At 46.3% G+C, this 27,911-nt stretch overlaps 3 protein-coding genes across 3 annotated transcripts; 1 reads left to right on the top strand and 2 right to left on the bottom strand.

Annotated features, from left to right (window-relative positions):
* Positions 1-627: 627 nt before the first annotated feature.
* LOC131261254 (V-type proton ATPase subunit B) lies at positions 628-3,619 on the bottom strand. Its single transcript, XM_058263239.1, has 4 exons — positions 3,491-3,619; positions 3,243-3,390; positions 1,993-2,318; positions 628-1,913 (listed from the first exon to the last, which is right to left on the bottom strand). The coding sequence occupies exons 2-4, from the start codon at positions 3,337-3,339 to the stop codon at positions 840-842; spliced, it is 1,497 nt and encodes a 498-aa protein (XP_058119222.1). The 5' UTR covers positions 3,340-3,390; positions 3,491-3,619; the 3' UTR covers positions 628-839.
* Positions 3,620-3,988: 369 nt separating this feature from the next.
* Positions 3,989-7,822, bottom strand: LOC131271362 (centrosome-associated protein Alms1a-like). The gene is made up of 2 exons (XM_058272765.1): positions 4,224-7,822; positions 3,989-4,152 (listed from the first exon to the last, which is right to left on the bottom strand). The coding sequence occupies exons 1-2, from the start codon at positions 7,734-7,736 to the stop codon at positions 4,084-4,086; spliced, it is 3,582 nt and encodes a 1,193-aa protein (XP_058128748.1). The 5' UTR covers positions 7,737-7,822; the 3' UTR covers positions 3,989-4,083.
* A 6,270-nt stretch (positions 7,823-14,092) lies between these two features.
* On the top strand, positions 14,093-27,905 carry LOC131271568 (uncharacterized). The gene is made up of 5 exons (XM_058273042.1): positions 14,093-15,530; positions 22,004-22,119; positions 26,287-27,094; positions 27,180-27,297; positions 27,394-27,905. The coding sequence occupies exons 1-5, from the start codon at positions 15,446-15,448 to the stop codon at positions 27,449-27,451; spliced, it is 1,185 nt and encodes a 394-aa protein (XP_058129025.1). The 5' UTR covers positions 14,093-15,445; the 3' UTR covers positions 27,452-27,905.
* The last annotated feature ends 6 nt before the right edge of the window (positions 27,906-27,911 follow it).

Genomic DNA, 27,911 nt, shown 5'->3' on the forward strand with positions numbered 1-27,911 from the left:
TGCGATCTGCGCGCATCCGCCGGTTCATACATTACGAGACGCACACCCCAAACGATTCGACCACGTGTCCGTCAGGCTCAGGGGGTTCCGTTGCGTTTTGAAGACTTTTCTCTTCCTTCGTCGTATAGCGATCGTTGTCATCGTCGTGTCGTGTCGTGTTTAGATGTTGGTTGTTTTCCCTTCCGTTGGCTTGGCTTGGATTTGGATGGTTCTGTATCCCTCCCGTGCGCGCAAGAGGGAACCCCGAGACCCCCACGGGGTGGCCGAATCTTCTGCGAGGGCGATCACACGCGATTCGTGTGGGAGACTTTTTCAACTAAGAAAGAGGATTGTGTTTCAAGGTGCACATGGCCGATATACCAAAATTTCGTCAAGCCCATCGAAATGGAAGTGTTTTTAAAAAGTATTATCTCGTGTCGCAATCTCTAGCAGTATTTTCGATTACCAAAGCCCATTCCTAGGAGCATAGACACACACACACACGTAGCTTTCTTTTTTAAGATTTAATCCGCACCAAACGGTCACACGCTGAGCTGTTCACAATATTAAGGTGGCAAATTTGCTAAGAAACGTAACCCACCGTTTAGACAAGAAACGATCCATTGGATGATCGTAAAGTCACAAAAGGAATGCTTTAAATGGATATTACATTAATTTTTAATTTGTGTTTCTTCTCGATTCCCAATCCACTATTTACACAACAGACAAGATAAAAAGGGACGCAAACAAACCGAAAGGATGTTTGTAGTAATATCTACCTTACAGAAGAAGTGCTAGCAAACGACGAACGAACATCATCCATCTCCACCCACCGGCAAAGGGGAGCGGGGGGTCGCGGTTTAGTGACGAGAGTCGCGCGGGTAGAACTCGGCCAGGATCGAGGCCGGGATACGCTTGAGCATCTCCTTGGGGAAGATACGCAGCAGCTGCCAGCCGATGTCCAGCGACTCGAATACGGTGCGGTTCTCGTAGTTACCCTGCGAGATGAAGTTCTTCTCGAACTTGGTCAGGAACTCCAGGTAGAGCAGATCGTCCGGCGTAAGGGCCTCCTCGCCGACGACGGCCTTCATGGCCTGCACGTCCTTGCCGATGGCGTAGCAAGCGTACAGCTGGTTGGACACGTCCGAGTGGTCCTTGCGCGTCATGCCCTCACCAATGGCGGACTTCATCAAACGCGACAGCGACGGCAACACGTTGACCGGCGGGTAGATCTGTCGGTTGTGCAGCTGACGGTCGACGTAGATCTGACCCTCGGTAATGTAACCGGTCAAATCGGGAATGGGATGAGTAATGTCGTCGTTCGGCATAGTAAGAATGGGGATCTGGGTAATCGAACCGTTGCGGCCTTCGACACGTCCAGCACGCTCGTAGATGGTGGCCAAATCGGTGTACATGTAACCAGGGAAACCACGACGTCCGGGCACCTCCTCACGGGCAGCGGACACCTCACGCAGAGCCTCGGCGTACGAGGACATGTCGGTAAGGATGACGAGCACGTGCTTCTCGCACTGGTAGGCGAGGAACTCGGCGGCGGTAAGGGCCAGACGGGGCGTAATGATACGCTCGATGGTGGGATCGTTGGCCAGATTGAGGAAGAGACACACGTTCTCCATGGAGCCGTTCTCCTCGAAGTCCTGCTTGAAGAAACGGGCCGTCTCCATGTTCACACCCATGGCGGCGAACACGATGGCAAAGTTGTCCTCGTGCTCGTCCAGCACCGACTTGCCACTCTGCTTGACCAGACCGGCCTGACGACAAATTTGAGCGGCAATTTCATTGTGCGGCAGACCAGCAGCCGAGAAGATCGGAATCTTCTGTCCACGGGCAATCGAGTTCATCACGTCGATGGCGGAGATACCGGTTTGGATCATTTCCTCCGGGTAAATACGAGACCACGGATTGATGGGTTGACCCTGCAGGACGAAACCGACGGCAAAGAATACACATTAGTTCACATCGTTTCATGAATGCCAGTTTCCTAGTCACACGTACCTGAATGTCAAGGAAATCTTCGGCCAGAATTGGCGGACCCTTGTCGATCGGCTTGCCGGATCCGTTGAATACACGACCCAACATGTCTTCCGACACTGGGGTGCGCAGAATATCGCCGGTGAACTCGCACACGGTGTTCTTCGCATCGATACCGGACGTACCCTCGAACACCTGGACGACGGCCTTGGAGCCGCTCACTTCCAGCACCTGACCGGAGCGGATGGTGCCATCGGCCAACCGCAGCTGGACGATTTCGGCAAACTTCGGGAACTTCACCTCATCAAGGATGACCAGCGGTCCGTTGACACCGGAGACGGTTTTGTAGACTGCACGAAAGCAAACAAACAAGAAAAGTGAGTAATGAAGAGGACAGATAGATGCTTCATATCAATGTTTTAAAACATTGAACAATATAAAACGATTTACATGCACCATTCAATCAATGAAATTGCTTCACCCGGCCATATCTTTCCATTTCGTTTACGTAACATCAACATGTGATAAATGGAGTTCATTGGAACAGCAGTTGCAGTATACTCTCATGTGGACGGACAAGCAACATCGTGTACCACCAACTGCATTAAAATCACAGGAATTTAATTTTTACGAAGCATAACAGAACATCCAAAGGGTGCTTTAATTTTTGCATCAAATAGCCTGGCGGCCATTGCGCTATCGCACACTTTGTGTAAACACTGCGAAGGAAAGAAAGAGAGATCCGTCCAGCAACCAGCTGACTGTAGTAGTAAGCGGCGCTATTATCAACGCCATTGCGCGAGCGTGTGTATGTTCGGTCGTAGTAGTCAGGTGTTTTGACAGTCATGTGACATCAAAACAGAATTTCCAAAATGGCATAGAAATTTATTTACGTTTTTACTAAAATACCACCATTTCCCAAACCCCAAATGGTTCAGCAAATGGATGAATTTAAAGGGACTATATTTTCGCTAGGGGTAAAACGCTTGAAGTCAGAACAGTAAGTTTTTCACATCACTTGTGACCAGGAATTTAAAAATAAAAAAATAATAATAAAATCGATTTCTAGTATCGATTTCAGCCTCGTGTAGTTAATTATAACAAATTCAATCGAGTTTACACATGTTTAACGTGCATAACGTTTGCAAAAAAACACTTCTTTTCCCACAACACAGTGCCGTCACATGACCGACATTTGAGCCCAATGGCGATCAGAGTAACCCGCAATTTTACATCCTGCGGGTATTTCAACGAATTAAAATTACTCTACTCACTCAAACGTGGCTGGGAGATGAAATCGCGCGACACGGCCAGGACGTGCTCCTTGTGGGCCTGGTGGGCCGATAGGGTTTTATTGTACATCGTCGACATCGTTACTGCTTCCTCCTTGCTGGGGCGGCTGCTGTGTGTACGGTACTGCTACTAAAAAAGAAAAACGAGACACAATGTTCCAAGCGTTAGCCCGACAAAAATGATAATGGGCGGAAAAGCTGTCGGCCTAAAGATGGTAGACTTTGCTCACCAATGAACTCTGGTTAATACTGCCAACACCGTAGCACGGTCGCTTACCAAGTACGGCCACACGGAGTTGTACGATAAACGAAGAACGACGGCACACAAGTGACTGCGAGCTGGCTCGGAATATTTTTTCTTTCGCTACTTCTTTTTCGCGTATCTGTCATGTGACTTTTCAAGTATCGGAAGGTTGTTGAAGCGAAGGTGTAATGACCATAAAGACCTTGTTTTTTTAAACGACGATTATTTTAGTTTATCTGGCAGAATTTTGTTACAATTATACTCTTACTGTAAATGTTTATGCTTAATTAAACTTTACATAAAATTGGGGAAAATATGTGTGGTATCTTATCAAACCTTTTACATTAACGGTTCGAACCGGTTAATTTCAGTTCAGTTTTCGTGAAATATTTCAGTTAAAAATCAAACGAAGTTTAGCATATGTCCTGTGAAAAAAAGGGAACGTTACGAGGATAAAATATTTTGTAAAAACGCTATTTTATTCAACCATTTTATTTAAGATATCATTTTATTGGAGTGTAAATGCATGTATGTAACTTATATACTATCGCCAATATTTCGGGCTCCGGTTTCAGCTACCTAATCTTGAATCACTCGAACGCTGTTGGATAGATCAACTTGACCGCGCAGCACTTTCCGTTGTAAGTTCTGAAGCAAAAGTAAAAAGTGTTCATTAGACGTTATGTTGCCTTTTCGAAATCGTTCTGGTGTTCTCATACCTTATTGTAAACATCCTTCATAATCCGATTTTTACGTTTTAGGTTGTTAAATCGCTCGATCTCCTTTTTTCTTTGAACCTCGGGAAGATTCCGTACCTTTTGTCGCGTGCTTTCCCGCATGGCACGGGTCGAGGCAAAGACACGTCGCTGGCTCAACGGAGGTGGTGGTAGTTTTCCTCGTCCCATTGAACTCGTTTTGCGTAGCGAATCGTCCGAAGTCAGCAGCAACAGGCGCTGCCGCTGCTGGTTCCGCTTACTACGCAGCTTGTTCAGCTCATTGATGCACTGGCGCCGCTGCTCGATCTTGCTCAGAGTGGCCGGGCACGAACGACGAAACTGTTCACGCAATGTTAACATCTTTTCTGAATCCTTATCTTTCCCATTCTCTGGATCGCTTTCATCGTTGCTGCTTACACTGGAAGATCGTGGCGATGGCGTAGGTGTTGGAGCAGCGGCTGACGGTTTGCGCTGCATGCCACCTTCAAATGTTATGACGTACGCAATGGACGAGGGTTGCGTTTGGGCCTGTTTGTCTTGCCGCCCTCCCCCAGTTCCGTCGATTATTTCCGTTCTACGGCGCACGCCACTATTGTTATCCATTTCCGTTCGCACTCCAATGCTTGCTCTTTGCTGAAGTTGCCCGCAAGGGCAATGGCATTGGGTCACTGGATACGCATGGTCCTTTATCGGCCTTACATCGATAGTTGAGGGAACCTGGACGGCAGCCGTTGCTGAGTTCGTTTTCGGTTTCGGTTCTCCAAATATTGGCTTCGTACGCAGAATGGAATCAGTCGTTTGAGTACCCGCCGTACGCCCGGTGGCAATCGGAGGCGATGGCCGTCTGGATTTGATATCGTAATGGTGCGTGGTCGTTGTGTTGGTCAATGTCGTCACGACCGGGATGGAGATGGAATCCGACGAAATGAATTGCGGTGACATGATGGAATTGTTCGAAGACGATGGAGCTCTTCTGTCGTTACCCGTGCCTTTGGACAGCTTGCTCAACACGTATTTATCCTTTCCGAAGTTGTGGTTTTCCTTCTCCTGCGGCCGACGTTTAGCACCATTCCTTTGGCCGCTACTGCTGTACGGGCGGGTATAAATGTGGTTCTGTTCCTCGAACGCTCTGCGCTGACGCACCTGATCGTAATTTTCGACAAACTTTTCCTTCTTCTGCTTGATGAACGTCGGAATACTGACGTCGGATGCCGGGCTAGGAGTGTCCGCCGTCGGTGTTTCCAGCTTAGACCGGTTTTTCAATGCTTTTGCCATATGATAGTGGGAATTCCAGCCGGAACTACTCTCTTTTGCGGTACTGTTTACCGAAATGGCCTCATGAACAGATGTGTAATCCGATGTCCCGCTACGTTCACTAGGCAATTGCTTGGGCAAGAGCTCTACTCGGACGGGATCTTTTACCGGTACCGCCGGTGCAGATTCCCCTGTATTAAGAAGTAACATCTTCTTCACCAGCAACTGCTCAATGGCCCGATCGATTTGCGCCAGCTGTGGTTCATTCGATCGCTGTTGGTTAAGTCGCTTTAGATCGCGTAAATTTTCATATTCAACCTCGGAATGTGTCATCGGTTTTAAGTACTCCTGCATCGCTTTTCTAACCCGCCGGTCTCGCGCCTCGGGGGCCGAGAGCTTCCTAGGAATATTCTCTTTCGTCGTACCGATCGATTCCACCAATGACGATCCCGTTTGGTGGGAGGAAATCTCCATTGAACCATGTTCGCGGACCGTAGAATCATGACGTACATTTTTGGCCTCATTTGAACCGCTAGACGATCCTTTCACTGAACCGACCGATACATCTACACTTCCAGCAATTGCTTCAGGGCTTTTAGTTTCCTCAATGACCTCTACCTCCGCACCGCAACTTCGATCCTGCTGAACACTTTCCTCGCTCTTTTCGGCCTTATCTCCGGAAGTTCCCACATCATCATACACATTTTCCTCCACCTGTCCCCGTTTGCTGGCCTCCTTTTCATAGCGCTTCCGGACGGATTCAGCATAGTCGTGCAGTAGTTGCTCGCGTGTCCTCTTTTTCGGATCGTGGCGCGAAAGTTTACGAAATATTTTATCGATCAAACTTTCCTTCACACCTGTTGGCATGCTTTGAAGTTCACAGATGGAATTATACAGTGTCAGTCCGAGCTTTACCTCGTCGTCAAAGGTTGGCCGTTGGGAGCGGTTACCAACATCCAGCGGGGCACTGTTATTCCCCGTCGAGGACGAAGCCGTCGATGATGAATGTACTGGAGTTGAAACGGAAGCGGCACCGGATGGGGTGTTATTCTCTGTCGCCGGAACCGAAGGTGAAAAGAACTCAAAACTTTCAGCCGCATCAACTGACGCAAGGGTATAGCTTTCCGCCGTCCCCACGGCTTTGTCCTCTCTATATGGGTGGTGGTCGCTTCTTTCGCTTTCGGTATTACAATCAGACGCTTGAATTCCCCGCGATTCAACAACGCGCGCACGAAGGGAAGTTTGAGTAGATTTTTGTGCCTCCTCACGGCTCTTGGCCAAAGGCTGTAGAGGCTTCGGGGTACTCTGTGCGCCAGGTTTTTGAAGCATAATTGACCCATCATCTTCTGGACGCGATTTCTTATCCTTTTCCTCGCGCTGACGAACGACAACAACGCTCCGATCGAAGTTGAGACCCTTGCGGGCAAAGTATCGTTGCAAGCAACGTTTCTCCGTTTCATTGAGATCGGCCGCACCGCAGAGCTGCAAACGCTCGCTCGAATCGTATCCGATGTCACCGAGGGAATCCCATTCCAGTTTCTGTTTGTTTGAAGCAATGCTGCTAACGGGAGATATATCCTTCAGGCTATCCAGTGTTTCCTCACCAGTCGCCGGAGCTTGTGCTTTGACAACCGGCCGTATTGGGTCATCTTCAGTAGTAGCCGTCTGGGTACTGTTTTCGTGCACGACAATTCGCGCCGGTTCTTCTTTTCCAATGGATGGCATCTGAGGCGGCAATGCTGCTGGTTGCATATACATAATAGGTGGAATCGCGGAGGTCATCGCTGGTGTCGTCATCGTGATGTTTGATGGAGGTGGAAGATTTATTTCAATAACTGATTCCAGATTGAAATTAAAGTTTCTTCCACTCTTCTGCTCGGTCTTCTTTTCCTTAACAGTCACTCCCTTAGCGTCCGAAGCAGGGCCTCCTTTGTCGCCGGGCTGCTCCGTTGATTTGTTAGCAACCTTCGCGCTTTCGGCGGACGCGTTCCGTAGCGACTTTTCGCCCTCAATTAGCTCCTGCTGCTCTGCTTTCTTTCGGAGCGTTGACAGGTTTTCCATCGATTTTCCCAATCCGGAACGGTTCGAGCCTCCTGCTACCTTCCGCTGCAATTCGTCCAGCCCCGGAAGGCTTCCGTCGCTGGAAGAACGCGTCGCATTCGACATACGCCGCAAGCGTAGGTACTTTTCCAAATCCCGATTGCGGCCATGTTCCATGTAGTAATGCATGATTAAATCCGTTACACGATCACTTTGCGACATGTTGCACAACTAGAAGTCAAAAAGGTTAATTTTGTACGAATGAAACAGAATGGATTCTACCACTCAACGACGAGCATAATCGCCAAAGCGCGCTCGAAAAATTCCGTTGGAAAACTGCAGTTGGCACAGCGTACGAAGATTTAACATTGTTTGACAACCAAAACATAGCAACGCGTGCCAAGGATGTGTAAAATAGGTAGTGTTGTCTTAGGAATAGCATACTTTCGAATGTAGAAATTGTAACTTCAAACATGAAAATATTTGAAAATATTTGTCCAAAACGAGTAAAAGATAACACACTGTAGAGTCTGGGTGCGGTGAACAATTTATAACGAGTCAATCCGAAGCCGAAGGTTTAACAAATAGAACAGTTATAATAATAATAAGCCGAAGGTCCGAAGTACGTCTCTCTTGTTCGAAGGCACACTCAAGAGTGTTCAGTTTATTCCTCCACGTTTGTTTGACAGTTTCATCGCTGGTGGTGGACGCAGCCACTTATATGACAGGTGCATGACAGCTGGTGGTCGCAGCCACCATCATGACAGATAACTTATAAGAACCTTATGATAACGGTCGGACGTTACAGCTCGGCTATCCTGACAAAATTCGAAATTGTCCTCAATTTCCTAAGAAGGAGATTCAGTCCAGCGTTTAAGTTTAGACGCTTCTAATACCCCATCGTAGGGCAGCTGTGTAAGTTGACATCCGTCAACATCACGAACGACATACCTATCATGTGGCAAAACTTTATGAATAGTATATGGTCCTCGGTACTTGGCTTGCAGTTTCTTGTTGCCGCCTTCACTTGTGTCAACATAACGGACAGCCACCAAATCACCCGGTTCATAACGTAGGGGAGGCTTATGGGTTTTGTTGAAGTATTCCTCATTCTTCCGCTGGGACTCCTCTATGTTAACTAACGCTTCGGCTCGCGTGGTCTCTAAATCTCTAGGGGTTTGATCTGATTTGCTTTCCAAATATTCTGATAATTCGTCTGGGACTTCACCTCTTTGTTCGGTACCGAATAATAATGCGGAGGGACAGAAGTTCGTAGATGCGTGGACTGTATTGTTAAGGGCGTATTCTGCCAACCGTAGTTGTGATACCCAATTGTTGTGATCAGGAGCATTGCTCAATTTACTCAGGATGGGACGTAATACTCTATTGACACGTTCCACTTGCCCATTAGCTTGAGGGGAACTTGTCGCGTTTAGAACGTGATTTATGCAATGCGATTCAAGGAAATCTTCGAAAAGGGAGGAAGTGAAACAAGTGGCCCTATCGCTTATGATTCGTTTAGGACGGCTATAGTATGACATATATTGTGTAAGAGCAGAACAAACTTCCTGGGAGTTGGTGGTAGCGGTAGGGTATAATTTCGTGAATTTCGTAAATGCATCTATGACGACCAGAATATAACGTTTCCGTTTGTGGGATAGGGGAAGGGGACCAAGATGATCGATATGTAGGGTATCGAAAGGCACGGGTGCCTTGGGGATGCTATATAATTTACGGTTACTGGTTTTAGAAGGAGCAGAATAAACTATACACTTCAAACAGTTTTTTAAGAATCGTTCTACCGTAGGTTTCATATGAGGGAACCAGTAATGCTGCCTTAATTTGCTGAAGGTTTTGTTAACACCGAGGTGTCCTATACGCTCGTGAGTGCATCTAACAACGTTGTCCGCCAGGTCAACAGGAACATACAATTGATGGGTTCCGTCAGGCGATTGACGGAAAACTAGCCCATCCTGCAGCACGAACCCCTCCACCTCTTCATGTTCTAAACGATGTTTGAGAGATTTGATAGTAGGGTCACGAGATTGGACAACCTGAAGCTGAAAGTCAAGATCGTTTTCACTGATAGCACAAATAGCGTCAGTGCGACTGAGAGCGTCCACATGAGGCATGGAGGTACCGGGCCGATGACAAATGGTGTAGTCGTAATCCTCTAAAAATAGTGACCACCTGGCGATCTTGGCAGATGCATTCCGGTTTTTTAGGGTCTCCACCAAGGAGTTGCAATCAGTGACGATTTTTATAGGCAAGCCATGGACATACGTATGGAAGCGTTTGAGAGCGTAAATGATGGCAAGGGTCTCAAGTTCGTAGCTGTGCAATTTGGATTCATCTTTCGAGGTAGTTTTGGAAAAGAAAGCAATCGGGTGGAGCTGGTTATCATCCTGTTTTTGAAAGAGTACGGCACCAAAACCGTACGAACTAGCATCACAGTGCAGTTCCGTTTCCCGTTTTGGGTCAAAAATAGCAAGGACCGGAGAACAGACAAGTTTGTTACGTATCGTTTCAAAAGCGGTGACACATGCTGAGTCGAAATTGAAAGGCTCATCCTTCTGAAGCAATTTAGTCATGGGCTTAGCTATACACGAGAAGGAGGCAACAAATCGTCTAAAGTACGAGAAGAGACCCAGACATCGTCTAAGCTGTTTGAGATTCGTAGGCATCGGGTAATTGGTTAAGGACCTAATGTGTCGCTCACTAGGTTGGATACCTGACGAATTAGCTTTGTAACCCAAATATTCAATTTCCTCGTGCGCGAATCGACATTTATCTAATCTGAGCTCTAAGTTATGTTCCTTAATCTTCCGTAAAACTGCTTGGAGTGTGTCAAGGTGTGATTCCAAATCCGGGGTGGCGATGATAATATCATCAAGATAAACTGTAATTTTACCAGAATCTATAAACTCCCTCAGAACAGAATTAATGAAACGCTGAAATTCCGATGGAGCATTTCGGAGTCCGAAGGGCATCTTAAGATATTCAAACTGTCCGTCTGGGGTAACAAATGAAGTATAAGGAATAGATTCTTCACTCATAGGGACCTGGTGAAAGCCGCTCTTGAGGTCAAGGAGGCTGAAAATTCTTTTACCAGATAGATGTTCTAAACACGTTTCGATTAGGGGTAAGGGGTAGTTATCCCTTACAGTGATTTTGTTGAGGGGCCTGTAGTCCACGCACATGCGAACCTCACCACTCTTCTTCCGGACCAAAACAAGAGCCGAAGCGTAAGGAGAATGACTGGGCCTGATGATCTTTTCGGCTAACAATTTGTCGACAATTTCCCTGATCTGCTGCCTTTCACCGTAAGAGAGCCGACGGGGTTTCGTGAATATGGGTGTGTTATGCGTAAGGTTAATTTTCATAAAGTGCTGTGCCGGTTGCTTATTTGGATGAAATTCGAGATAAGAATGGGTGATAATTGAAGAAACTAGGGCACGACTTGCCTTAGAAAGGGTGTTCCCTAGATCAAATTCATTTTTAAGGTCGTCAACCTGAATCGCACATATGCTTCGAATAACATCTTCTAACTTATCAGGAAGCTGAAGGGGTACACAAGTGGGCTCGGAATTCGTAATCATAAGAGAAGGAGAATGTATAAGCGAAACATTAAGACGTTTAAGTAAATCCCTGCCTATTATCATTGGCCACGCGATGTTGGGTAAGACGTCAAAAATATGTGAAAGAGTATGGTTCCGAAACTGAAGAGTACAATTGATTTTTCCGCGAGAGTAAAGCGACCCTTTCACTAGAGTGCGATAATCAGAAATAACATAAGGTCCTAGCATGCTAGGTGGCACTATGGTATCTTTGATGAAGCTCACAGGGCTCCCTGTATCGAAAAGGGAGCGTACATAAGTTGTTTGCGCCGACTGAAGAGAAGGATGGTTAAACGTCACACTTACCCCCTGATCAGGGTCGATTTGGCCATCTCGTATCAGATCGTGGATCGTATCAGACGTCGTAGGGGGATGTTCGACAGCGTTGGATACAGCATCAGGGCATTCACGATATTGATGTCCCGTTTTGAAGCAACGGAAGCATCCACCCGGAGGACGCTTGGGACGGTCACAGTTGTCCTGATAATGGCCATATCTCGAGCAATTGTGGCACCGGACTGATTCCGGTGGCTTGTTCTGACTCGCCGGACGACGAGGGGCAGTCACTTGTGGGGCAGCGGAAACAGCCTTTGTGGTCTTCTGGAGTCGAGCAGCCTCAAAACACTTGAGCTGTCGGCGCAGGTCATCCATGGTAGGAGTCACATAGCGCAAGCCTGCAGTCAGTGAAGGGTCTCCCAATCCATCAATAATAATGTTGATTAGCTCCTGCTCGGACACGACTATTTGTTTGGCAATCCTTTGCATGTCCAACATGTAATGAATTGCGGACTCCTGGGGTCGCAACTGTCGTGCACGAAGTTGACGATATACGGACTCAACCGTCGGGGCGACATGGAGGCTCTGGATCAATTCCATCTTTAGTGCCTCGTACGACGAAACCCCTGATAGTTTGGCGATCGCGGAAGCCGCACCGGTGAGAAGCTGGTAAGTTATCAGGAACTTGTCGGCGTCACGTACGCCAAGAATGACGAATACTCGTTCCAAATCAGTGAACCACTCGGTGACATCCCTATTCCTGTCTCCATCGAAAGGTTCGATTAGTCTCTCGCAGTCCTTTACCTTTACAGTGGTCACCCGAGGCGGCTCAAGAAGAGCGATCTTCTGCCGAAGCTCCGCAAGCTGTAGCTGCTGTTGGAGCAGCCGGAGTTGATTTTCCATTTCAGTGGTTCCATTAGAAACCATAACAGCAGGAGCGGTGGTCTGTGCGTTAGTAGTAGGTTGCGGGGAGGTAGGAGCACCCGCAGGGTGGTAGGCGTGAGAGGAGCACGGAAGGTTGGAAGCAGCGAGTGTTACTAGGTGGTCTGCATCATCATCCTTCATTTCGGTGGTGACACGCGCCACGTGGTTTTCAGTGTACAAAATGGTGCTGGCGCCATCGCTCGGAATGGAGTCAGTCAAAATGGCGGTCTCACCTCTAGCCTCCTGGGATGTTGTACCGGGCTCAGGGATCGAAAAAGATGCATGTTCCTCTCCTACTAGTGAGTCATACAACTGCCGGAGTTGCGAAATGGTAGCCGTTGCGGGGATGTCGATGCCGCAATCGGTCAAACGGCGTACCAGGTCTTCTTTGCTGAGCATGATGGACAATGCCTCAGGGCGCAACATACGACACGTTTAAGCGCTGGAAGGCGAGTTTTTTGGGCAATCCCACTTCTGAAGTTGTAGAGTCTGGGTGCGGTGAACAATTTATAACGAGTCAATCCGAAGCCGAAGGTTTAACAAATAGAACAGTTATAATAATAATAAGCCGAAGGTCCGAAGTACGTCTCTCTTGTTCGAAGGCACACTCAAGAGTGTTCAGTTTATTCCTCCACGTTTGTTTGACAGTTTCATCGCTGGTGGTGGACGCAGCCACTTATATGACAGGTGCATGACAGCTGGTGGTCGCAGCCACCATCATGACAGATAACTTATAAGAACCTTATGATAACGGTCGGACGTTACAACACTTTAATTATGTTTCGACGGAAATGGTTTAACAGGGTAAAAGAGTAAATGAGGCCCCGGGCTAGATTCTCCTCTTCCTGCTGGTTCACATTTAGCGCCTGAAGCTATGCAAAGCGCGACACATGCATTCGTTTGGAATTTTTGAACGCTAACGGTTCGCTTAAAAGAACATAACGGTTTAAACTAATCACCCAGTGGAGGTTGAATGCGGGTTAATATACTTTTACATGTTAAGTTACTAGTAAGCAAACTATACCACACATGGTGGACAGCATGAAACAATGAGTTTAGCCGAAGGAATGATTTGGAAACAGCGGCGCGCCCGCAGCGAGCGCAGCGAGCGGACTGCGCTAGGTCTACCGAAAAAGAGAGTTTGTTATAGTTTTGAGAAATAAGGGGGGCCCGTGGGCCCCTCTCATACCGCACCCCTAGGTTGATTGCGTTGCCGAAATTAACGGTACACACTACGGTTCAAATACTCGGAGGTTGAATTTAACGAATTAATGTATCACCAATTGCATACATTCAGTTTAAACGTCCACAAGAGGTGTAGCCACGATCAAAAACATGGCGGCCGGGGCCTCATTTACTCTTTTACCTTTAACAGAAATAAATCAACATTAGGAAGCCACAATCTAGTACTGAGAGACAGAATTTAGCTTAAATACACTGTATCTATATGAAAGAGAAAGACCAACGAAGCCTCGAAGCTGTGTTGTGTGAAAGAGACCGATAGTTTCCAACTGATCAAAGGAATATGTCAAAGTACTATTTATTTTGTTTGTTTTTGATTTGCTTCGCAGGCAACTGTTAAAAAACGTGTAATTTAACTGAATTTGCAATAAAAGAGGCGTTTCTTTTTTGTTGTTTACCTTTTGGAGTAATTCAACTTCGCACTTACATCAAGAACGATGTCGTGAAAGGTGTGATTTAAAATAAAAAACAACTGTAAAACAAATGAGAGAAGAAAAACTGATGCCAAACAGATGGATGTTCGATGCGTGGCGGATGATCCTTTGGTTGTGTGTGTGGAAAGCGCATGTTAAAATACCGTTTCCATGCGAAATCGTGTTACCATCAAGGGCATGGACCATCGCGATCGATGGTTAGGGATCGCAGTTCTTCAACAGCCGTCGGATCGCTTGATCGCATTCAAAACTGACGCGTCAGTGCAACTTTGCCAACACACACAACGAAGGATGTGGGCTCTGTGAATGAACTTCCCAACAGTGATTGAAATCAGCGATGCAGTAATAGCGCTGCAGGCACAGTGCAACGTGTCGTGGGTGAAACTATACGCTCGGTGCATCGTGACGGATGTAGTAAGAACGTTTACTACATGTTTCAGAAGATCTAAAGCAGACGGGACGGTCCAGTCACTTCCGTTGGGGACATAAAGCTTTACGGTTAGCGCAGTTTTATCGAGGCATACTTATCAGCAGTGCCGCGGCGGCCAAAAAGTGTCCGACCTACTACACATAACGCTGCGTGCGGACTTTGCGACGGGGACCGGTGCGGGACACATTCATCTGTATCCGCGGCACGATTTCATAGAACCGATTAGCAGGGCGCGTAGGGTGTTTGGGGTGGTGTTCGCATGTGCATTCGTCATATGACGCCCCGGCCACGACCGCAAAGGCGTAAAATTGTCATCTACGCGAAGGCGTGCGGTCAGTAACTAGCCCGAGGCCAGCGCGAACAGTCACGCCACGGCCGGATTTGTAGTCACCGCTTGACGCAGTCGCGAGTGAAGTGAATCCGCGTGTTTCCGTTATTTTTTTTTCTGCGAGTCGCCTCCTACGTCTGCGCACCATCGTGATCGAGCTCTCTCCGCGTTCACGTACTCCAATCGCTTGCGGAACGAGGAAATTGCAGCTAGTGAAGTGGTCTACAAGACGGTTTTAGGCAGAAGAGGCCTATTGTTTTGCTAGCCTTCTTTTTTACAAAAGCGCGTGCACCCAGAAGTGTTATTTCCGCAAGTTTCATTAAGCTGAAAGCAAACCACAGTCAGTTCCCGGGTAGACTGAGGAAACGGTTCGTGTAAAAACCTACATAAACTGGCCCTTGGTTTTCGGTGTTCAGCATACTGTTGAAAAAGTGAAATTGCACCGCACACGGTCTCGCGAACCTAAAGCATATTATGTATTGGTGGTAAAAACAAAACAAAAAAAAATACCCCCACACACCAACACACCCATGCACAAGAAAAAACAGGTTGTGAACGATCACAGGAAGCCTTGGGACGGGACAGCGAAAAGCATTAGACAAACGCACACATCGCTCGGATCGTGTTTGAGAAGCTAGAAATAACATAGCAGACCCGAGAACAAGAAACATTTAAGCATAATGTTGAAGAACAAAGCCACCGAAGAAAAGGTCGACACACTGCTGTCCAAGAGTCAAATTCCGATCATCGATCTTGCGCACTGTGGTAAGTAAAAATCAGCTCCCCAGTATGCACTAGTACCCCCGAGCGGTTGCTAAGCAACTGCGATAGCATTTTAAACGGAAACAACTTTTCCGAGTCATACTTTCATTCATTCGTTTTACACTCTCTCCCCCTGTTGACCTCGGCACATGACATCTATCGTCCCCAATGTGGTGACAAGAGATGACTCGCCGGCTCAGAGTCAAAGGGAAACCCCGGCTTATGTGACAGCGAGCCATTTATCGGTCCTATGCAACCGTATGCGCAGTCCTCGGCTCGGTTCGTTCCCGTTTATCGCGGGTTCCATTGCGTCAAGTGGGACCAATTAACGGATCGCGATCGATTGAGAGGTCACCACCTCATTTGCAAATGAATTGTAATTCGATTGGCACGAATGCCGCCGGGTTGATGGATCCTCCGTTCGAACTTGACGCTCGCGCTGTTCATCTCGTCGAGAAATGCTTGATGGAGGATGCGCGGCCACGAAATCGTGAACGCGATCATTCATCTCATACGTCGATCGTTAGCGCAAACAAAGCGTGGCATTCATTTTGTACCACTATACCGCCCATGACTGAGCCAAACGGAAACAAGGCCGGTGGCCTCGCGTTGCTTTGTGCTGGATAATGGTTCTTGTGTACCTTGAGTGGGACTTTCAACAAGGTTTCTACCCCCTACACACACACACAGTGGGACGGGTTGGGATTATTTCATGTTTATAAAATAAAATATTATCGCAATCGCCGATGCAAAAACATAAATAAACACAATTACGTAAATTTTAAAACCGGTTAAGCAATCGTACGATCGCCGCCTTCACAATGGGACAGGCAAATCGGTCGTAACATTGTGCTGTCATTCTGATTGCACACGATCGTTTGCGATCGTCTCGAATAAGCACATGAATGACGAATCTTCCCCTAGTTGGCGCGTGTTCGAAAGTCCAATTGCCAAGCCCCGTCGTATACTAAATGTAAACGATCCCGTTTACGATCGCTTCGCATGCGCGATTGTGGGTTTCCACAATACGTAGTTTTCATTTTTTTATATCACGAATGGCGTTGATTGTTTTTCACATCGATTTGTTGTAGTTAATATACGCGTATGAAAATAACTGCTAATAATATTTTTTACTAAATCATCAAACCGGGGTTTTACCCATCCCACCCCATTCCCAGTACATGGATTCCATAAACAACATGGTACCTGAACCGAACAACGTCTGTAGAGGTTTCCATCGCCAGACGCACGATAAGTGAGATGATAGTCTAAACAATCATTCATGCTAATGGCAGCAAGTCTCGTCCGACACACTCGACTAAATCAACAAAAATGGGTGATGTATGTGGTTTAAATGTGCTGAAAGAGACATAAAAAAGCAGTGTAGCTGATTAATTTTTTCCTCGTTTTAAAAAACACCATCCCGTACCGTGTTGTACAATAAACACGCGGTTGTACGGGCACGCGTATCTTTCGCGGCAAATGTAAAGATTAGTCACTAAATTACTCACCAAGGTGCATGCGGTATCGCCATATCGCGTTATTCAGGTGGCTTGAATACGAATACTAGCGTGGGGCTTGTTCAAACTTCCTGCAGCTAGTCATGTTGTGGAAACAGGTTTTTTTTCTTCTACGTACGCCTGCTATATAGCTCAGGATTGGTCAAGTGCTTCATGTACACATGTGAAACGCTTTATGATATGCCATCCATGTCTATGAATTGTGTTCGTAGACCAACCTTTCATGCTTTTTTTGCAGGCAGACCTTTTCCCCCAATAGGGCTAAATAGGACACATTTAAAAAATGTTTATGCACATTAGTCCGATAAATTACATGAAAATTTGATGTAAGAAGTTAGCCATTCCCTTGTAATTTTACGATATTAACTCTCCTTTAATGAAATAGTTTCTCTTGAAAGAGATAGGAATGAACTCTAGCTTAATTTTAGTGTCTTAGGTCTGTTTGCTTTAGAACGATTGAGCAAATACTAGTGTTGTGCCTCATGATTCATAAATCATTCACGAACCTTCATGGTTCTTGCATTGGGGTAGATTAAGCGACCTCAAAAAAGGGTGTATCTTTTTTTTGGGCTTTACTTTTCTGTTCTTTTAAAATTGATGAATCTTTATTTATTAGAGTACTAGGATTCATGAATCTCTCATTGAGAGTTTAAATAATAAATACACAAATAAATCTGTATTTCTTGAAAAAAACATGCAGTGAAATTAGCAAAAAAAATTCTGTAACTAGTTAATAGTTATGTAATTCCTTGAAATATTATTTGACATCAGACAATCATCAAAACATCCCCTGATTGTGCTATCACGATCGCTGCTCCAGCTAATGAGCATCATGTGATGTGAGCCGGGGCAAAGTGTGCACGTATATTTTTTATCCGTGCTATCAAAACGTACCCGCTGAATTACGCTCAATGGAGAATTTTTGTATAATTTCAAGGCGCTATAAGTAAATTTGAACAAATCTGGCATCTTAACCACCGTTCCTGTTAGGCGAATTGTTGGACGACTTGTCAGACGAAATGTTTAGTTAAATAATTGACGTGGTTCGATTGTTTTTTTTTTACCGCGTGCTAGTCAATTCTTGTTTGTGTTCGCACGCTTCGGTTGACGTTTTGATTTCCTCTGCGTCCTGCCCCGCGTGCAGCGTGATGTTTGAGGAAGATTTTTCAAATGAATAAAAGAAAAATGTTTACGATCCTTTCTTACAACCTTATTATCAATACTTCGATAACATTTTAGCAACATAAAACCAGTAGCGCAATTTCGCAGCGAATTTGTCTTATCAGCCAGTTTGTTGTGAGAAACGATCGCTCACTTCAAAAAAAGCCGATCCATTGCAAATCATAAATCCCACCCAATAAACCAACAAAAATGGCAGCTGGTCGGATGGTGTCAGTGTTGATCGGCCGCAACAACCCCTGGGGACCGGTCCAAAGGGTGTGCGTTTGCTTATCGCGGCAACGGTCACCATTAAAAATCAATATCCCTCAAGTGGGCCCTTGTGGTGGTGCTCTCTTTTATGCCGGTTATAAAAGATCCCAAATCGCTCCACAAATCCTTGCCCTTTCGCTAACTGTCAACGCTATTTTTGGTCCCCAGAGTTTTGAACCACCTTCGGACCAATGCGCTGCAAAAAGGTTGCTAATCGATTGCTTGCCAAAACAAGACCAGGAAAATGGACATTGGAAAACCACAGGCCCAACCACCCTCAGGGTGTTCCCACCACTAATCAGCGGCACCTTGCGTGAAGATTTGCGATACGATTTTATCGCGCTTTATGGTGGCCTGGGAATCCTACTCTTTCCGCTTGTAAATCATTTCCTTCCGATGTCATTTTGGAGCACCGTGGTTCCCCCTCGGTGGTGCTCCAGATTAATGAGCCTCGCTTATATCCGTTGAGGTACTAGAGATCACTACTCCACCATACACAACTCATCCTTTACTTCCGCCCCACCGAAATGCCCTTGCTTGGCCCATGAAACCCTCACTTCTAGCGAATAGTATCCAACCGTGTCGGTACCCGGATTGCGATTTACTAAAAATAAATTTTATCAAAATGCGCCCTCGACGGATGAACCAGTTCCCGCTCTTTATCAGATTACAGAGGATTCCGCTTCGCTAAAATTGTGTCTGATGATCGCTGTGTGTGTGTGCGTGTGTTTCCTAAACCCCTTATCAACCGGGACGAACTTAACCTCCCACCGTATCGCGGTTAACCCTGAAGCGCACATTCCTCCCGCGATTCTCGCCGATGATAAGAATCTCTAAATCCCTCGTGATAATGAGAAGTTGCCTTTGGTGGTGGCGGGACTAAGATCCCAAGCCTTTATTACCAGTCCATCCCGTGCCGGCTCGATAACGGGTTCTGTCGGTAAATTGATAATTCGTTTCGAATAGATATGATAGTTTCCGCACTACACACGCTGTTGGGGGATTTGCTGCCGGCAATTGGAGTTCTGTCTGCCCACCGTTTTGTTAGAGTTGCTGTCCATCAAACAGTCCTACCATAAAGTTTTTCCACATCATCATCACCATGTCTATCATGCCGATTTCCCGGCAATCTGTGGGGTGATGACGGATGCTTATGGGGCGTTGTGGGACGATAATACTGATGATGGGCGCGATAAAGCAATGTTTTTCGGCGATGGTGGCCCAGATAATTGTAGAACGACCTAGACCAGCCCAGTCTCACAACAACAAAGCGTCGTGACAGCCCATCTGCTGTGCCGCGTCGTCTGCCTTTTAGCCATTGTGGAAGTTGTTCTTCCGGTGGCGGTAGGGGGGGGAGGGTCAAAAGGCTGAGCCGTTTACCAGTGCCCCGAAAACATTCCCCACGCCGATAAGTGATGTGGAGGGCACGTTTCGATACCGCCCTGCCGGTTTCCTTTTACTACCTCAATGGGGTAGGGGGGACGGGTAGAGTGGGGGGAGAGGGAGGATAGATATTGGTTGGGAATTAATATTTTCTCCCAAGTATCGTCCCCACGATGCTGAGTCCTATTCGGCTCTGGTCGTTTTCTTCATTCATCCGTTCCGCTTGCCGGGGATGGTGGTGTGCCCGTTCTGTTTGTGGTTCTTTAATGGAGTAGTAAAAAAGGTGCATGAAATGCGAATTTTTGCTTTCGGCTCGTTTTAATAACGTTCTCTGGCGTTCGGTGGCCAGCAAAGTGGACAACTTGTCGTAAATCATCTGCGTTCGCCGAGCGGAAGTTGATCTTTCGTTTTTATTCATTTCCCGCTATCACGCGGTGGTGTTTCATTTTTCAGTTTTTCCTGCAGCTCTAGGACGTAAGTCTGTTTCCGATGTTAGATCCACGGCCAGAGTGTTCGGTCACGGTGTTTGGGGGGATCCAAAGTTGTCGTTCCATTGTGGTGGTTGTGTCTGTTTTTCACCCAATGTTTCCGTTTCACAATCCTCCCGTGTGGGTCCTGACGGTACCAGGATTTTTAAAGTCATAAAGACCCTGACCTCGGCCAGTGCGCGATCCCCTACTTCCGGTAAGATTCATTCCCATTCGATTTCTTATCAGCCGCGTATCGGCGCTATAAAATGTACACCAGTCCTAGGGTTTTCTGTCCCTTTCCTAGGTTCACGGTTTACTGCTTCCGGCGGAAATGGAAGAGCGCATGAATGGATTTTTTAAACCATTCCGCGTTCCGTTTGCGACGTTGCTTTGGCGTGTGCAATCACACCGCGGATGAGTGATCTCCGGTGGCAGCAACTTGTCAGTGTGTCAGCAGCAAGATGGTTCGGTGGAGAAATGTAGACCACCAACGCAAAGAGCCTGTTTTGTTTCATCTCCCACAAAGCGGGATGGCAACATTAAATCCTCCAGAGCGAAGGCCGGCGGGTGGTCGCGCTAATGTTGGTGACAGGCTTCGGGTAAACGTTTGATTGAGAAGCCGGGGAAAGTTGATGAAAAGACCCGTGGACTAATAAAGCGCCACATAAAAACGATGGATGTTGGGAGGGAAGGGGGGCGGGGTAAACGACATAAAAATCTCGTCAAAATAATGATTGAATGAAGATTGACGTACTCATGCATGGAAACATACACACATCAAATAAAGTGTAGTCATGTTTTGAATGCTCACTTGGGGCAACATATTCTTTAACTTTTTCTTAACACGCGATCCCGCGCGACGGAAGATTATTCTGAAAGGACTTTTAAAATGCAATAACAAATAGGCACGTGCGAGCTTACTTGTTTTCCTTCTTGTTTTCCTCACACTTAGTATCTATTTGGAATTTTCTGTTTGGATTGGTATCATGTTGTCATTTTGATTAATTTGTTTTCACTTAAAAAATATTATGTACATAAATGGCCTTTCAAAACTTTATTATTTAATGTTGTAAAGTGTTTTTTAGTTTTGGTTTTTTTTCTGCCATACTTTTCATATGTTTTTTCAAATTATTATAACAGATAATTTTGTTTTTAATGCGCTATAAACTGATTCTATAGTTCTTATTTATACAATAATCTTTCCTCCCAACAGAAAAAAAAAACTGGATAAAATCCACATTGGCAAGGCATTAATCATTCATCGAAGCGCTTTATTTCACAACCAAGTTGCGTAAAAAAATTCTCATGCATCCGACACGCGCGCCTATATAATTTGAAATTCCACTCAAATGCACTACCGATATCACGATCTAGTGAACGCTTCTGTCGCATATATTGTCCCGACGGGCGATGCGAGAATCATTGTAATTAAAGCTGAAAATCTAAATTACATCTGCTACTCCCTTCTGACTTTGCTCGTTTAATTTCCCATTAGCACTAGGTACGATTCCTTCCTCGTCGTACGTCGCCCACTCCCCCATTAGATTTTGTCTCCATCTCTCGGGGGTGGAGAAGTTGGTAATGCTTTAATTCAACCTCCTCCCCTGCTGCTTCCCAGAGTAATCTTCTCATTTTCCACTTCTATTTCGAATGCGTCTCACTTCTCGCACAGGAACGGAAGAGTGTCCCATCCGGTCGGTGGTGAATCGTGTCGGACATCAGCTTCACAAAGCGCTTAGCGAAAAAGGCATCGCACTACTGGTCAACCATGGGATCTCCGAGGATAAGGTAAGTAAATTTTCGTGCATAGGTCACTTTTCATTGCTTCAGGATTGCTAACTACGTTACATAATATTGCGGATGTTTATGAATTACCATCAAGGGTAATGGGTCAGGATTATTTTTTTATTTCTTCCACATATTGCATATCGAAAGCTCTACAACGTTTAAAATGGTACGTGAGCTGTAAAAGTGTTTCTTTTTTTAAGTCCGATCCCTTTACATGGTTTCCTAGAACGTTCCAAATTAGTTGCCCACTAAAAGGAAAGCAAACTTTGTCGTGGAAACTGTTGTCTGTTGTTGAGATAGGCCTAGTTTTTGCTTCGAAGCTGCGGTAGGTTTATGTCGAAGTCACGATCGGAACAACACCTGGCCACCTGCTCTCGACAGCTCGGACGTGGTGTAAGTGCACGTGATCTTACATTGTTCTATTTTTTTCGTTTCGATAAGACAAGACGTCAACTGGCGTTAAACCCGAAGCAACGTAAAAAAAAGGTTTATCCACCCTTGAGAAATAAAAAGGGTAACCATTTCCAAGAGGCCACCTCGTAGCTTAGCCTCTGAACGGGATTAGCCAAGCCCCTGCCCCTTTTTGATGGTAGCTTCCGGTATCTTAAGCCAACCCGACTTGGGCAGGATTACCTCCGAATGGCGCATTTATTTTGTGTGCGTTGTCCGTGCGTTCAAGACGGTTCGTGCCGCCACAGTCGATTGACGTCTCCGTTTTCAATTAACACAATTTTCTGTGCCACCCCGCTAATCATAAGGCGGCAAAAGCTGCTTGGCCTTCCAGCGAACCGGTGAAGACATGCAGTGGCGGTGCGACGTGCAAATTTGGAAGGAAATGCGCTCACCATCGGTCCGCGGTTTGTTTTGACGTCTTGCGATAGCGTGTGCGCGCCGTCACCATCTTTTTTTGTTCATTTCGAACGTCTTCCCGGTATTAACGGGGTTCGAATGGCATTGGAAGGGTGCTTGGCCGTGTTGTTTTTACCGACCGAGGACCCAATAAAACTTTCCATCAAACCCTTCCGACGTGGACATTCCGTTGTGGGTGAGGGTAGAGCTAAAGGGGGTGTTGCTTCCGGGCAGAAAGAAGCAGACTTGGTTGAACTAAAAACATTAAAAAAAAGGTAGAGATCATAATTCATCATAACGACAACCGTCCGTTCGACGGCAAACAGTCTCCGGGACGATGAGCCACCCACCTACCCCGCCAGCCCCCCTTTCGATGACGCAGAAATCCTTCCCTTCCACCGTGCCGCCATCAAAACGGGTTCAGATGAGCTTGTCCAGCTGCTCGTGCCCAGGAAAAAGGATGTTTTCGCTTTGTTTATGCGCCACCGGTCTAGACGATAAACACCGAGTAGCGTAGCCTCCACCACCGTTCCAAACCCCCCCCTGCCCGCCACCACCGTGTCTACGTCTGCTAAAGGTCTGGCCGGGAAAATACTACACTATACTACTACGCGTCCCAGGTTGTGATTCCGGAATCACTTTCTTTATTTGTTTGGATTTGGAAAACCGGTGGCGACGACAGCGGCGCGTCGACATTGAACTTGTGGTGGACCGTGGGGTAATTTATCCATCATGAAGGTGACCGGGAGCTTGCGTAGCGGGCAAAAGGGAGAGCGTGGGGTTTGTTTGGTGGATTTTTGTAGATAACGATCAGCTTTTAGACGGCTTACCGTTTACGAGCTGGTAATGCGCCTTTAAACTGAACCCCTGCAACTGTCACGCTGCTGGTCGTAAACGGTATGGAAGGAGGTATATGACTTAATTGCATATGATTTTCATTTGCCGGTTAATGCAGTCAAATGGTTGCGAGTGTTGACTGACTTACGATAATTTTTGTACAAACATATCTAAAAACGCAGAAGTGCACTTGTCTGTTCCCGGAAATAGTAATAGAAGGAAGCAATCAAAATTAGCATTACAGTTATATGTTTACATTGTTTTTGTATTGATATATTTTATTGCAATTTTTATTTCAGATGTTTCTAATGAGTTCGATGTTATGACACGTTTAGTGTTTTTTTTTTATTTCTGTGCAGGGAAAAACGACATAAAATGGCCGAAATGGAAAATTATTTCCTTTGTTCCAAAATATTAAATGGAAGCATGAATGCTTTTAAGATTTTTTATCGAATTTTCTTTATTCAAGACAATGTATAATTTTCGTTTTTAACAGTAGAATCATGACATGTGAAATAAAATAGAAATCAAAATATGGTTGGAATAAATGCTTTTCCAGATTGAAAATTAAATGAGAGGCCGCATCATGTAAGTTTTGAGTAAATATTAGAAAAGGAATGATGATCATAATAAAATGCCTTTATGTTTAATATCATTTTTTTCTAAATTAGCTAAAATATTCGTAAATTCGGGCTTCATAATTTCGAAACGAATCCAATTTACGCTACAGTCATCCGATACCAGAAAAATGATGCGTTGGCTTTTCAACACTAAATTGCTAGAACGAATATTTGTCGGCTGTCGTTTTCCTATTAGATTTAATGGTCTTTGATCTTGCCGGGATTTTCGAAGTTCACATAAACTCACTTGTTCTTGAATAATGGGTTTGTGGTTTCAAATGTCGGTGCCGAACACCGAAACACCGTGAAACATCACCAGCATTATTTAACCTTAAACTTCACGATTGTGACGACACATTTGACGTTGGATTTGACTCTTTGCACGCTTATCCCTTGCTCCACGACATTTCGTTGGTTAGGGTAACCGACGGGGTCGGGATTTTGGTGTGATTCCTAAAGCCGCGAGAGTTTTATGATGAACTCTCGCTGCTAGATCAACGCCCAGCCAGTGCGGATCTTTCCGAACCCCTGGAAAATGCTAATTTCAAAACAATCCCCCACCGTTTCACCGGTGATTTTGTGTTCGTTCGAACGCTGAAATCCCCTCGAATCACGCGAAACAGCAGACCGTATGCACGCGGAGTTGCTGCGTATTTCCCTGAAAATGCTGGCAGTCCGGAGATATCACCCGTGGCAGGCATGGTCAGGGTAAGGTGTCTGACGTGCCTCCCGATGTTAACCGATGTCAGCTTGACACGTGCAACAGCCAAAGAGGACGTGTGAGGGGACAGTTTTTAGTTATCACTCTTCACCCTGTAAGGTTTGCGTCTCGGCACTCGTTTTCCTAACCATCGATCTAAAAGTCAGGTGGATTAATATTGGAATAAAACGGAGAGGGACAGAGAGAGAACTGAAACGAGGATGATCAAGGTAGATGATCAAGGTAGTAAAGCGTGTCGTACCTTGTCGCGAGTTGAAGCCATTTGTTTGACAACAAACCAGCGAAGCGCGAAGGATTACCGCAGGACCGGCTGACGTTCCCCAGGCACGAGAGACATCCCGAGACTTCAGTCACTCCAAATACGTGTCATTTACCCGCGAGTGAATGGTAGACAAAATGATAGACGATGACGACGATGGCCAGGGTTGCCAGGACTAGGAGCGAAGTTCACCGTCCCTTTCAGTTTGTTGAGGGCGGTTGGTAAAGTTTTTCGTTTACGATCGCCCAAATTATGGCCAGCATCATTTACCGGTCTATATCACAAACAAGTAAACGGTAGTCAAACGTTTCCTTCGACCGATTGGTTAGGTTTTTTTTGTTTTTGTTTTCTGTCATAAACAACGCAAGGGACAGTAATTCGCGAGTGCATGGAGTGTTGCCCAACGGCAGGGCAACTAGCGCCAGGGATACCGTCGTTTAACGACGTCCTGTCTCACGAGTTAGCGCTCGCGTTGTTTACACTGCGCCATTGTTGACCGGCTTTTATGGTGTTTTAGTTCCCCCCGGCCCGTGGTAGTCCTAGCTATGAATGATTTAAATACCGTCCCGAAGATGAAAGCGTGGCGCAAAAGGATGGGTAGTTCGCGGGTTCGATGAACTTATAGTGAGGATACTATATTTATTCCAATGCTTCCACGTCGGAGGTCAGAACTAAACTTAATTGTTATAAGCTGGCCTTTTCCGCAATATGCTAAGCTCAGCTTACTTTGATTTAACAATATATGATCTAAGCCTACTTCAAACTTTTGCGAAAGCTCCATAGGATGATGGGCTGAGGGTGTGGCTACTTAAAAGATAATCTTCCTCAGTTTGCTTCTGATCGATCGTTAATTTCGTGTCCGTATTTCCTATTTCCGGCAGATGAAACAAGTGTACGGCCACCTGGATGACTTCTGCAAGCTAGCCGATGGTACGAAGGAGACGTACCTGCGCAAGGGGGAGGCAAACCATGGCTACATTAAACCGGGCCAGGAGCGCTTCGACGGCAAATCGAAGGACTTGCGTCACACGTACAACATCTGCACGCTCAAGCCTCAGGACGGTCCGCTGCCGGATGAACCACTGCCCGGCTTCCGGGAACACGTATCGGATCTGGCGACGGACTTCAAGCGCCTATCGTCACTCCTGCTGCAGGCGCTGGCCGCCGGTATGGAGCTTCCGTACGGGTACTTTCTCGAGAAGCACCGTCACATCCTCGACGGGGAGGGAGAAAACCAGTCCACCTTCCGGCTGCTCTACTATCCGCCGCTCATCGAGGACGATGGCAAGAACGAGCTGCTTCGGGGTACGTGCAAGTACAGCCAGCAGCGCTGTACGAAGGATGAGATCGATCTGTCGCTGCCCGAGGACTACCGCGCGAAGGCCCGTGAACTGGCGGAGCAGGAGCACGAAAACCAGCAGATCACACGCTGCGGGGCCCACTGCGACTACGGGACGTTTACACTGTTGGCCCAGGACTCGGAGGGTGGGTTGGAGGTGAAGCTACCTGGAACCGATCGGTGGAAGCGCGTCGGCCACCTGCCCGGTGCCATCCTGATCAATGCCGGTGAACTGTTGTCTACCTGGACGGGTGACAAAATTTCTGCCCTCGAGCACCGTGTCATTATCCCGCAGGAGGAAACGATCCGCACACGTGGCCGCCATTCGTTGGCCTTTTTCGTTCATCCTGGTAAGTGTAGTCGGTTTTCCTCAACACTCTCGATCATGGTTCAAATTTTCTTTGTTATTTTTATTTTTATTCCCTCTTCCACTAGACAACTGCATCTCGATTGCCCCGATCGATCTGCCCACGTCCAGTTCCTCGAACTCGCTCGATTCGGACGAGAAGAAAACCAAGGGACGCAAGAAGTCCTTCAAAACGGCCAAGAGCAAGTACGTTTGCGATACGTGTGAAACGCGCAACACCTGCGGAAGCGATAAGATAATCAATTATTAACGTTAATCCTCGCTTTGTCCGTTATTTTTCAGGATCTACAATGCATACCAGCACGTGCAGCGTCGCTTTAAGGAAACGTACGCGTCGTAGTCTCTCGTTTCGATGGGAAGGATGGACATACGTCCTCTGGGCAGCAATAGGACGTGATTTGCGTGTGTCTCTTTGAGCGTTCGAGTGTGTATGTGTGCGTGTGTGTGTGTGTGTGTGTGTGTTCGATCGTGTGCGTGCGTTTGTGTTGCAGTTTTCCTTGCGTCAATACACAGGAACGTCAACTAGCCATTATTATTATTATCATCATCATCATCGACTTGATCCTTGCCATCGCTTAGTGCAAGGAGAGAGATAGTGATAGGAAAAAAGAGAAAGCAAACAAAGGGAAACAAGCAGCCAGTGGGAGTGATTTTTGTCGGTGCTGTATTTATGAGACTTTAGCCACAATTTATTCCACCACTTTCTTCCATCCTTTTGGTGTACTTTTTTTTAACTAAATAATATAAACCCGTGTAGAAAAAAAAAGAAAAACAATCTTTGCTACCCCACTGTATACTGT

Source organism: Anopheles coustani, chromosome 3 (genome assembly GCF_943734705.1).
Source record: "Anopheles coustani chromosome 3, idAnoCousDA_361_x.2, whole genome shotgun sequence".
Lineage (NCBI taxonomy): Eukaryota > Metazoa > Arthropoda > Insecta > Diptera > Culicidae > Anopheles > Anopheles coustani.